This window comes from Camelus ferus, chromosome 3 (genome assembly GCF_009834535.1).
Source record: "Camelus ferus isolate YT-003-E chromosome 3, BCGSAC_Cfer_1.0, whole genome shotgun sequence".
Classification (NCBI taxonomy): domain Eukaryota; kingdom Metazoa; phylum Chordata; class Mammalia; order Artiodactyla; family Camelidae; genus Camelus; species Camelus ferus.
The window spans coordinates 52,046,705-52,059,226 of NC_045698.1; the positions used below are offsets into that span (position 1 = coordinate 52,046,705).

General features: G+C 32.4%; 1 protein-coding gene across 3 annotated transcripts in view; it reads left to right on the forward strand.

The window, feature by feature from the left end:
- SCAMP1 (secretory carrier membrane protein 1) overlaps positions 1-12,522 on the forward strand; it is a 97,020-nt gene that overhangs the window by 51,836 nt on the left and 32,662 nt on the right. For all 3 annotated transcript variants that reach the window (XM_032474761.1, XM_032474768.1, XM_032474779.1), the window contains 2 exons: positions 447-575; positions 4,875-5,034. In XM_032474761.1, coding sequence (XP_032330652.1) covers positions 447-575; positions 4,875-5,034 — 289 coding nt within the window. The remainder of the gene's footprint in view (positions 1-446; positions 576-4,874; positions 5,035-12,522) is intronic.

The following is a 12,522-nucleotide window of genomic DNA, read 5'->3' on the forward strand; positions in this document are numbered from 1 at the left end:
AAAACTTAAAAGATTCAGAAGCTGGTCTTCCTTCTCCATGTGGGCTAGGAATTATATTTAAAGAGTTAAGATGCTGAGGAGGAAATTGTAGAGTTGGCCTTCATGTGAGAGTCAGATTCTTGGGACTTGAAAATAAATCCATCTTTAGGGCCGAATCACAGAGTATGTCCCTATGCTCTTTTTTCTTTTCTTGTTTCGACTTACATAAGTGATAAGACACTAGAAAATTATTTTACCATCTAATGAGTTCTAAATTGGGTTTTTTGGGAAGATTTTTAAAAATAAGAAATTTGATTTTCAAAGTTATGGGAATGTAGAGATACAGTGTTATATTTTCAAAACACGTGTTAAAAGAATAATGTTCTTTGTTATGAAACAAATAATTATGTGCAAAAAGAATAGCACATACTTGTCCTAATATAAATAACTTCTTTTTTTACTTTCAGGTAGAAAAAATAATTGGCCACCTCTTCCTGGCAATTTTCCTGTGGGACCTTGTTTCTATCAGGATTTTTCTGTAGACATTCCTGTAGAATTCCAAAAGACAGTAAAGATTATGTACTACTTATGGATGTGTGAGTATGGAATAAATTATATATTTGTTTGACAGTTTATATTTTATTGTCAGAATCCACTTTTTAAAAAGTCCTATATTAAGGATAGTATCATAAATTGGTCTTTTCCCATAGCTCTTTTAATTTGAAGTGCAACTTATCATATTTAGGTGACTTCAGAATTTTACACTAATGTGACAATCTGAATTCTTAGCTGAGGGAGACCTACATATTGAGAACTGGCATTCTTTTGAGGATAGGATTTCCCATATAGTAGAATTTTGCAATGATCGTTTTTCCCTGAAAAATGTTACCTAGGCAATATTTGCTTTAAAAAAATGATTTATACTATTTTTATGCAAATGAAGGTGATTAAAGCATTATGACTATTTTTTAAAAGGGACATAAAGTATTGAAGTATTATAAACTAATTTTTCTTATAGCTTTGAGCACAGTTTATTTTTCATTTTCAAGTGGTGATGAATCCTTTTATTATTGAAAGTACCTAATTAATATAGGATGTTTCACTGAATAGAAAATTAAGACATTAATTTTAGGCTGTGATGCTCAATTGCTTTGAATATAATTGCAACACATGGAATACTAAAACTAAATGTCAAGCTGTTACCAGTTTTTTGTATATACACAGAATTCCCACTTACTCTGTTTCGTTTTTATTCCAAACAGCAGTCTCAGCCCCATTTAACATCATTGTGTCAGTAGGAGAGGTAGCTGTCATGACTTATCTACACAACTGCTGGGTTAATGAATACTTTTAGGGTACATTCTTGTTGGAAGAAATTTGTGTGTTCTTAATGTATGACTAGGGAGCCTCCCTCCACCAAATACATGAGAGAATTTTCCTCAAAATCTTTTAGGAGCATTTTTCACATACGTGAATGTGAGAAGTGATTCCTAATGGATAGTACTTTTTTTTTTAAATTTATTCATTTATTTGAGGGGTAACCAGGTTTACTTATTTATTTTTAGAGGAGGTACTGGGGTTTGAGCTCAGGGCCTCATGGATGCTAAGCATGTGCTCTACCCCTTGAACTATATTGTCCTTTCCCATGGATAGTACGTTTTTAACTCATATTTTTAGTATTCTTTTGAAACAATGTTGTTGATCTGATTTCTTTGGTTAATCCTGAGTGTCAGTAGTATTACATAATTTTATTATTAAAGGTTTTGATTCCATATATGTGCGTACTAAACAACTCATTTTATTTAATTGATATATCATAAAGTATATGCATTTGTCAAATAATTATTTTTTAATGAGCAGAAATTGGCCTAGAATTTTAAGTATAAGTTCTTTGACTTTAGTGAAAAAACATGTTTTTGATGGGGGAGATGGGTGTTGGAAGAAAATTCTGTGAGGAATTTAGTAAACAGAAATTGAACGGGGAAGATGATTAATTTTAACTGAATGGTTAGCTGCTTTACAATGCTGATTGTTTCAAAGTAGGCCTGTTTTATTTTGAAAATACATAAGTTAGAGGTTCATAGAAATAATTTGGTTGGCTATAGTTTTTCCTAACCCTGTTCAGTTGCCAGATCTGTTAACTCTATTCAAAGAGGGCTCAAGATTCCATCCAGGTAAGGCTCTGATTTGAAGCATTATCTGAAATAAAGTAAGATCTAGTGCTAACTCAGTAATGTCTCTAAATTTCATAGAATATAACCTGCTTTAATAAATTATTTTCAAGAAGCGTCAGCTTGTTACTGATTTTGGAGTTGACTAATGCTTCACATTGTAATAATGTAAGAAGAGAACATTTATTAAGCATTTACTTGTGCCAGGCACAGTGCTAGTCACTTTATAAACATTATGTTATTAAATCTTAACCACACTGTGAAGCAGGTACTCTGTTGTCTAGTTTTGTAGATTGGGAAACTAAAGCTTAAGAGAGTTTGAGGTAACTTGTCCAAGATTACACAGTAAGTAAGGTTGAAGTTGGATACCTTGACTCTAGACCCCAGAGTCCAGATTTCCACATTATTCCACCTACAAAGTACCAAAGGAAAGAAGTAATTTACATTTTAAACCCAAATGGGGTAAAGATATGCTTTCAAATGCGCCATACTCGAAGCAAATAATTCACTCTACAAAAGGACTGAAGCATTTAGAACTATCACTTTGAAGTGAATCTCAACCTCTTTGAATATACTCCTGAATTTAAAGAAAAAAATAAAAATAAGCCAGCTACATTAAAGACCATTTAGTGAAGAAAATAATATACTGTTATAAAACAGTTTATTTTAGTATCCGTTTTGTAGTGCAGAACTTAGCAAGAAAAGTAGTGTAGTGATAGTTGCAAATTTAGGTCTACTAATACCAGATTTGAGTGTTTAATAAAGTAAATTAAAATTTTATATGAAGGAGGGTTATTCAACTTGGAAAACATGTAAACAAGAGGGCCTAAAATATTCTTAGTGTTTTACCTATGCTTGGAATTCATCAAACAGGTTGGATTGGACTGATATTGGCAACACAGAACTGTGCATTTCACATTGCCTTGTCTTTCTAAGTGTTTTTTGATCTTTGTATAAGTGAACTGATTGTTTAGTTAGTAAGCCTAGATGTTTTACTTTTCATTGGGGTACAAATAAGTGACTTACTGATCATGATTGTTGGTTACTATGAAAACGTAGAAAAAATTTTAATAGATTATGCAGAATTTAATTGATATTTTAATCTACACTTGGAAGAATTTAAAAATACACATATTCATATATTTTTTTTTCCTTAGGTGGATTAGGAGATACACCTTTAAAAGTTATTTCTCTGAAGATTGAAATTTGAGTTAGAATGTTGTGAACATTTAAAACTTTTTTAGGCAGTTGGATGCCCTTTAATATTATAGAATAATACCTTACAACCTCTCGAATTCTGTTTTTAAGCCCTTAACAGAACTACTTTTATTTTGAGGCAAAGGATTTTGAGTAAATTTATCAGTAAGCTAACTTTCATGAATTAGACGTCTTAATAGGAATAAAGTCTTTCCTCTGTAGTAGAATGGAATGGAATTTTAAAGCTGGAAGAACTCCTGCATTTCTCTGCTTGAAAAATTGAAATGCATGAAGGTTTATTAGCTCAATGTTACATCACTATAACCCTGGTGCTTTCACGCTTCCTCTAGAGCTTTCTTTTCCACAGTGTGTATATTTATCTACTTGTTAGAGAAGAGCAAATTAAGAGGCATCCTAAAATGTGTTTTTATCCTGTTTTATTAAGTATTAATTTTATTTTAGTAATAATTTAAAGATAAAATTATTGTTTCAAAAATTATTCACTAGGTTTTCCATTTGTTATTTTTAATTAAAGTAGTAGTTTGTTGATAGATTTTTATTGGTAATTTACATTAAACAGTATTTTAACTTTTGAAATAATTTATTTCTTGCAATAAATTAAGCTTATGAGTAAATTTTTAAAAATCCTTTTTAAAAGTTATTAATTATGACAGGTAAATATTGTTCTTTAGGATCATAGTGTACTTACATGTTAATCAGATTTATTAGTGTTGGTCTGTCAGGGAAAGTGATTATTAACAACATAGGAGAGTTCGCCAAGGTCTCTTTGTGTTAAACAAAAGAAAGGTCTGCCACAGCAGCTGAAGTGCATCATAGTGTACTTTTTTTTCCCAAATAAGTTTAGTTCTCTACCAAAACACTTTTTATCCCAGGACTTTAAAAAAAAGGACAACTTTATGAAGATGAATTAATAATCCTTACAGATTGGCTATGTCATCACTGGAAATTTCTACTATTTTAGTGTTTTTAGTCTAATGATTTTAATTAATTTTATTGCTTAAAAATATTACAATGAGATTGCACAAGGCACTTCTCCAATTTTCTCTTCTCTTGTGTACTTTGCTCTGGGAGGAGTCTGCAGCCTCACTCTGTGAAAATATAATTCTGAGTAGAGGATCGTTTTCCTCTCACATACTGCCAGATACTGCTTTTCTGCTTGGGCCTTGGATCAAGAGACACATCACATGTTTCCTTCTCAGGGAAGAACCCCCCCCCCCCCCCCCCCCGGGATGTGCTTCTCTGATTTAGCTGTGTGATTGCCTGTTAGGAGAGGACCAAAAGAATTTTTACCAAGCAGTGCATGTATTAGAACTCCTTTTCCTGTGAATACTCTGTTTTCAAATTAAATGTGTGAGAAACAGCAGTGTTTTGAGAAATCTTAAATGGAAACCATGAGGTAGAACACATTTGCTCTTAGGAAGTATTTTTTCATTTATAATTTTTGTTAAATGAACATTTAAATTGAATGTAAACATTTCTTTTCTATTTTGTTTTTTGATTCCACAGTCCATGCTGTAACACTGTTTCTAAATATCTTCGGATGCTTGGCTTGGTTTTGTGTTGATCCTACAAGAGGGGTTGATTTTGGATTGAGTATCCTGTGGTTCTTGCTTTTCACTCCTTGTTCATTTGTCTGTTGGTACAGACCACTTTATGGAGCCTTCAGGTAAAATGTGTGTAATTTAAAATACACTCTTTAAAACCTGTGAAGTAAATAATTTGTAGTATACTTTAAAGGGAAAATTGATATATTTTCATTGAAATTTTTTTCATTATTGTACAACATATCTTCAGGAAAGTCTGTAGATATCATCTCTGTTAAGTATTAAGTCCATGTATAACATGCTTGTATATTCATTAGACTTTGTAACTAATAATATCCCGTTCTTTTTCTCCCACTTGAGAAAAAGCTCAAACATGAAAATGAATAAGGGGAAAATGAGAACAATTTTCGGCCTTAATATTTGTAAAAGATTCTATTCTATATGATCCAGCTGACTTAAAAGAAAATTTTACTCTTTATTCCCCCCTTCAGAAAAATCGAAAATGGTGATTACCTAGGTAACCTGGGTAAGGTAAATATACGTGTGATGTTTAAAGTGAGTCACTTTTCACCTAGCAACTTGGTAATTATTTTCTGTGTAAATTCATTTTTCGTTTTTCAAAAGGCAGCAACATTTTAAAACTATTTAGACTGTAAGGTTAAGTATACTATTTTGCATGGTATATTTTAATCAGAGGTTAAGGATTAACATTTCTTAAATGCATGCTCTGGGATATTACTAGGTGTTGTAGGGGGGAAAAGATTGATTAGCTTAAGTTTGGAAACAGTTGGATAACAAAATTAAATGTTTCTTTATTTCAGAATTTCTTAAACTCTAAGAGCCTAATGTGCTTTGTGATATGACCATGAAACCATTGTGTGTGTGTGTGTGTGTGTGTGTGTGTGTGTATAGTACCTTGTTGGGCTATTGCTTTAGGAAGTAAACATTGGGAAATGCTGATTTAGATGATAGCTATGTATGAGTATATATATTCAGTCATTTATCGACTTATTTGAGGAAGCTCATTTGTGAAGAGCAAACTTCTTTCAACTCTCATATATGAGGAGCAGCATTACTAGGAAATTGCTTTTTTGTGTGTGCAGATGATATTTTAGGGAAATTAGAGGGCCATATTCAGCTGTTGAACTTTTTTTTACCATTGCAACAAAAAATTTGATTATCTGAAATGTTGTATCACCACCCTCTCCCAATGGAATTAGAAATGCAGATATGCAAACAGACTGAAAAAAGAAAAAGGGAGAAGATTAGGTAATTTGGATTAAAAAAAGGTGTAATTCAACAGGAAACTAAATTGGTTAGAAATGGAATGAAGGAAACCAAATAGGTGGGAGGAGGAAAAGGGAGGAAAGAACCTTTGGGTCTATTGGAATATGAGAGGTTGTTTGTCAGGGAATGGGGAGAGGCACCCGGGTAGATGTAGTCTGGAGAAGAATGAAAAGGACCTGTTTGCTCCTTGCATGAACAGGGCATGAGTTACTGCTGCTCTTTTCTGTGTTATCTAAGTCTGGCTTACAAAGGTTTTTAATTTTTAATTTTTTAACATCTGGCCTCTATCTGCCTACTTCTGTCATGTTACCAGTATACCTGTAATGATGCTTGTGGTTGGGAATGGGGATGTCTTTGAGACTTTAAAAGTGACCTGAACCTAGAGCCTGGATTTTAAATCTTCTGTGACAAATGTAGCCAAAACAAACTACAAACTACTAAAAGCCAGCTTTCTGCTGTTTATTACTTCAAGTCACTCGGTTCCTTTTATTCCCTTGCTTTACTAGTTGAAATAAAAAATACTTTGCGGAACATTTTTACTTCTGGCATTATTAATTTCTAGGCTGAATTCTTAGCTGCATCTCAGTCAGAGTTTATCACAAGTATGTTAATTATCTGGGCTTCACTGTCAGAGCAGAACTGAGAGGAATAATTTTTTATGTGGAAAGTTGAAATTAAAGTACTTTAAATCATTAACATACCTTCTCCATGTGTAACTCTGGCATTTCCTTCATCCAGATTGCGAAGGGTTTCTGGGTCTATTAAGTCTCTCCTGAAGTATCCAGTAAAGTTTCTTAAACATTTATTGATGACAGATTTCTCCCTTAAGTATGAAAATCTTAAACCAGATACATTGGATATGATATTTTTATGAAAAACAGGATTTTAAATAGACTTTACATAGTCACACTAGTGCTTTATTTGAGATTAGTTTTGACCGGGATTACTGCCTTTTGAGAAGGAGCAGAGTCAGAGGATATGCAAGTGTTTCATATTCTGTTTTAAGAGCATTGATTAAGAAATGAAACACAAGCACCTAAACATACTACATAAGTCAGTAGGAAATGGGTAACTAAAGTCTTTTTGGCCAGATTCACGTATTTCTTAAAGGAAGTTGTTATTGAATGAAAGCATTTCGTTTTTATTAATCAGACTTTGGAGTGAAGCTAAGGTGCTTTTTAAAAGTTTTTCAAACTTTATTCTTCTCTGGCTAATGATACATTTGCCTCTACTGCCATAAAATTATTTGAATATCTACTGTGAATTTTATTTGTTCAGGTTTCCCTAGAAGTGAAGAAAAGAATAGTAAGCAGTAAGAAAAACATGGCAGGGATTTTAGAATAAATTAGTCATTGCAAACATACAGATTTGAGGGTACCTTAGGTTTGAGAATGTGATCAGATTTTTTTAAGTTGCCCTGTAAATTTTGTTTTTCCTTGTAGATGGGTGGTAATTCCAAATTTCTAGAGTAGCTGTTAGCTTTGTGGTAGAGTGCTAAAAAATAACTAGAAGACATGTTAGTATATCTTTATTCTAGAATGATCTGTTTTTTGTTTGTTGTCCCTTAGGCAGTTGAAGTTGCATTTTTAATTGCTGTATGCAGTTTATCTCCTCTTTTGCCCTCCTGTTGACTCATAGTCTAAAAGTAAATAAATTCAATTTTGATCAAGAAAATCCTTTTTGAAGGTTAACAGTTAACCTTGTTATCAAGAATTTGAAATTTGGTTACTATGATGGCTGAGTAAACCTTTTTTATATTAACTTTAAGCTGAAAAATATAGTAATTTTAACTGAATTATAAAATGCCTTTAGATTGAGTTGAGTATTTGATAAAACTTTAAAGCTCATTGAAAAATTTAAATATATTTAAGTGATTATAGTCAATAATCTAATACAATAAAAATCATACTGATGATTACATATGACATTAAAATGTCGTAAAGGTAGATTTTATTTAGGAATAATCATTTTAAAATTAGTTATTACGCATGAGAAGTTGGTTTTCCAGTGTCATCTGAGTTTCTGTTTTAGTACTTTATTTGCAAGTTCTTTTATTGAGATTACTTGATTCTCTTAGGGAGATGGTGATATTAAAATAAATAACTTATGATTGCAAAGCAGTTAGAAAATATGAAGTACCCTAAGGTTAAATTAATCACCCATTGAACGCAGACAGTATATACTAGGCTGGAGGTACAAAGGAGACATGGTACTTGCCCTGTAGAAATGTATAATATATAAATGATTTAAAATTAGGCATTTCTGAAAGTTTGGCTAGTAGAATTCATATATAAAAACAGTGATACTTAAACACCTCAAAAATTTGAATTACAAAGTAATATTGATATCATACCTGTGATACAGTTCTAAATAGAAGATTAGTTATTTTCAAGTTAGTCATCTTAAATTACCTTTTTGAGGATTCAAGTTTTTAATAAATATTTTTCTCTGATATCAGAAAATTAACAAACCTCGGTTTTACTGGCCCCATTGAAATATCAGAATGTTCATGAAAAAGATGGCTTTTAAACTGTATAAAATACTATTCATTATGAATATGAGTTCTTAGTTTTCATCAAAGAAGCTCCTTTACTGATATATGGAAAGGACTTTGTCCTCCTAAATGAATATCATTGCCTGAATCTGAAGGAGAATTCTATAGAGAAGTTTCAAGTGTGTATGTTTTAAAAAGCTAGGTATATTAGGTGTCAGAATTAAATTTAGAGTTGTCCTTTTGTCATTGACGTGTTTTTAAAAGACTAACTTTGTTCTTAATTTTATGCTTCCACAAATCACTAAGCGTTATGTAAATTCTTTAAAATATTAGATAATTATGAATGAGGCAGTGTTTTGTTGAAAAACTATAACTGTTGGAAACAGACCAATGAAGGGTTAGAATCCTGGCTTCCCCACTTAAAAGTTCTGTGCTCTTATGAAAATGCAGTAAAACTTTTCAGTACCTCAGTTGGTTGAGTGTAATTTGGGCATAATATTTGCAGAGTTGATAAGAAGATTAAGGATAATGCATGCAAAATATTTGACTTTAAAGGTAGCCTACATATGATAGCTGGAATGTTTTACTTATTTTGTTTTTGTTAGGTTTTATCATTTACTTTTGATGATCCATAAAACTAGTATTTGTTATCAATTATTTATTTTAATTCATTGCCCTTTGGTGTCCCATTTGGTGTCTTTTTTGATAATAGCTCTTCTAACAGGCATATTTCATTGTGGTTTTGATTTGCATTTATCTGATGTTTAGCAATGTTAAGCACCTTTTCATGTATCTTTTGGCCATCTGTATGTCTTCTTTTGGGAACTACCTATTCAGATTTTCTGTCCATTTTTTGGAGCAGATTGTTAGGTTTTTGTTTTTGTTTTGTTTTGTTTTGTTTTGTTTTTGTATTGAGTTATATGAGTTCTTTATATATTTTGGGTATTAACCCTTTATATATATGATTTGCAAATATTTTCTCCTGTTTGGCAGATTTCCTTTTCATTTTGTTGATGATTTCTTTTTGCTACACAGAACGTTTTTTTCTTTCCTGTAGTCCTACTTGTTGATTTTTGCTTTTGGTGTTGAATCCAAAGAATCATTGCCAAGTCTAATATCAAGGAATTTACCACCTATGTTTTCTTCTAGAAAGTTTTATGATTTCCCAGTTTGATTTAATTTTTGTGTATGGTTTAAAATAGTTGTCCAGTTTCATTCCTTGGTATGTGGCTGTCAAGTTTTCCCAATACTGTTTATTGAAGAGACTGTCCTTTCCCCCATTATGTATTCTTGGTGCCTTTGTAGAATGCTAATTGACCCTGTGTGTGGATTTATTTCTAGGCTCTCTATTCTGTTCCATTGAACTATGTGTCTATGTGCCAGTACCATACTGTTTTGATTATTATAGCTTTGTGATAATAGCTTGAAGTCAGGGAGCAAAGCCTCCAGCTTTGTTGTTCTTTCTCAGGATTGCTTTGGCTATTCAGGATATTTTGCAGTTTCATACAAATTTTATAATTGTTTGTTCCATTTCTGTGAATCTGAAAAACGCTATTGATATTTTGTTAGGGATTGCATTGAATCTGTAGACTGCCTTGGGTAGTATGGTCATTTTACAGTACTAATTCTTACAATCCAGGAGTATGGAGTATCTTTCCATTTGTTTGTGTTGTTTTCATTTTCTTTCATCAGTGTCTTACAGTTTTCAGTGTATAGGCCTTTTACCTCCTTGGTTAAATTTATTCCTAGGCATTTAATTTTTTTTTAATGCAATTGTAAATGGGATTTTTTTCTTAAATTTTTCTTTATGTTCATCTTTTGTATAAAGAAACAAACAGATATTTGTACATTGATTTTATGTCCTCTAACTTTACTAAATTTGCTTATTGATTCTAACAGCTTTTTGGTGGGGTCTTTAGGGTTTTCTATATATATCATGTCATCTGCAAATAGTAGCTATTTTACTTTTTCCTTTCTGATTTGGATGCTTTTTTTTTTTTTCTCCCTTGCTTAATTGTTCTGGGTAGGACTTCCAATAGCATGTTGAATAAGAGTGGTGAGAATGGGCTTCCTTGTCTTATTCATGATCTTAGAGGAAAAGCTTTTAGCTTCTCACCACTGAGTATGATGTTAGCTGTGGGCTTGTCATATATGACCTTTATTATGTTGAGATATGTTCCCTGTATACCCACTTTGTTGAGAGTTTTTATCATAAGTGGATGTTGAATTTTTGCAAATGGTTTTTCTGCATCTATTGAGATGATCATGTGATACTTATCCTTCATTTTGTTAATGTAGTATATCACACTGATTTGTGACTGTGGAACTATCCTTGCATCCCTGGAACAAATCTCACTTAATTGTGGTTTATGATCCTTTTCTTGTGTTGTTAAATTAAGTTTGCTATTATTTTATTGAGAAATTTTTCCCTCTGTTGATGAATAATGGCCTGTAGTTTTCTTTTTTTGTAGTGTACTTGTCTGGTTTTGTTATCAGGGTAATGCTGGCCTCATAGGATGAGTTTGTCTTCCATCCTCTTCTGTGTTTTGGAATAGTTTGAGCAAGACTCTTACTAAATCTACTTTAAATGTTTGATAGAATTTACCAATGAAGCCATGTGGTCCTGGACTTCTGTTTGTTGGGAGGTTTTTATTACTGGTGCAATCTCCTAGTGATGAGTCTGTTCAGATTTTCTGTTTCCTCATGATGCAGACTTGGCAGGTTGTATGTTTCTAGTTTATCTGAGTATAAACTCATGTATTAAATTCTTAATTTAAGTAGTTTCTTTCAATTTTACTATGTGTATTTGAATTTTTTAAACATTTTATTCTCTCATGAAATTTTATTAATGTCTTTGTGTGCACACTTCAGTATCTAGATTGCTTTGTGAGTCTCTTTTGTATTCAGATTTTTTCTTGGTTTTTAATCATATGGTGCACCTCTCGGCATGCTTAATGGAACTTGAATGAATCTGGATGAATCCAGATGAGTAAAGAATTGTGGAGGCTTCTGATGATGTTGTTTCAGAGAAAGTTCATCTTTGCCTTGCTTGTCGACGAGAGTATACATCAGAGGCTGAGCTGAGTTAGGGCTGAGTTGCAGTTTTAATTTCTGTCTATGTCTGGTTCTCCCACCAGTCCTAGAGGTTAACTCTCAAGGTTTTAAATTGAGAACCTGATATTTTCACTAGGGCTTCTCCCTCAGCAAGTCCTGGACTCATATCGTGTAATCCTGTGATCCCTAGAGGAGGGAAGGAAGGGAGGACAGCATTCTATGACATGACAACTATTTCATAGTAACATGAAGATTTTGTTCTCTTACAAGTATACAAGTTTTCCAGAGGCTCATGTGACTTGTGATATTGAGAAGAGTTTGAATGTAGAAGCAGAAAAGAGAATGCAGCTATCCTCTATTAAGCCAGACATTAAAGAGGTTTGCAAAGATATAAAGTGATGCTACCCTTGCTGTTTTTTTTTTCCCCCAGGTGAAAACAGTTTTCATTAAAATGTTATTTTATTGTAAGAAATTTATTGTCTGAAAATTAATTAAATGCTTTATTTTTCGGTTTTAGTTTCTAATTTAGTAAAGCAAGAGACATAACCTGCATAATCAGAAGTTCCTTGTGATGCTCAATAGTAAAGAGGTCCTGAGACCAAAAGTTTGAGAATTGCTGTTCTCATCTTTTTTTCATTTGCCTGGATCCCATTTGCAATCAGGCCCCCTTTCCACCCACTACTGATCTGTTGTCTGTCTCTAAAATTTCCCTTTCCTGGACATTTCATGGAAATGGAGTCACAGAATATGTAGTCTTTTGCTTGTATTCCTTTAC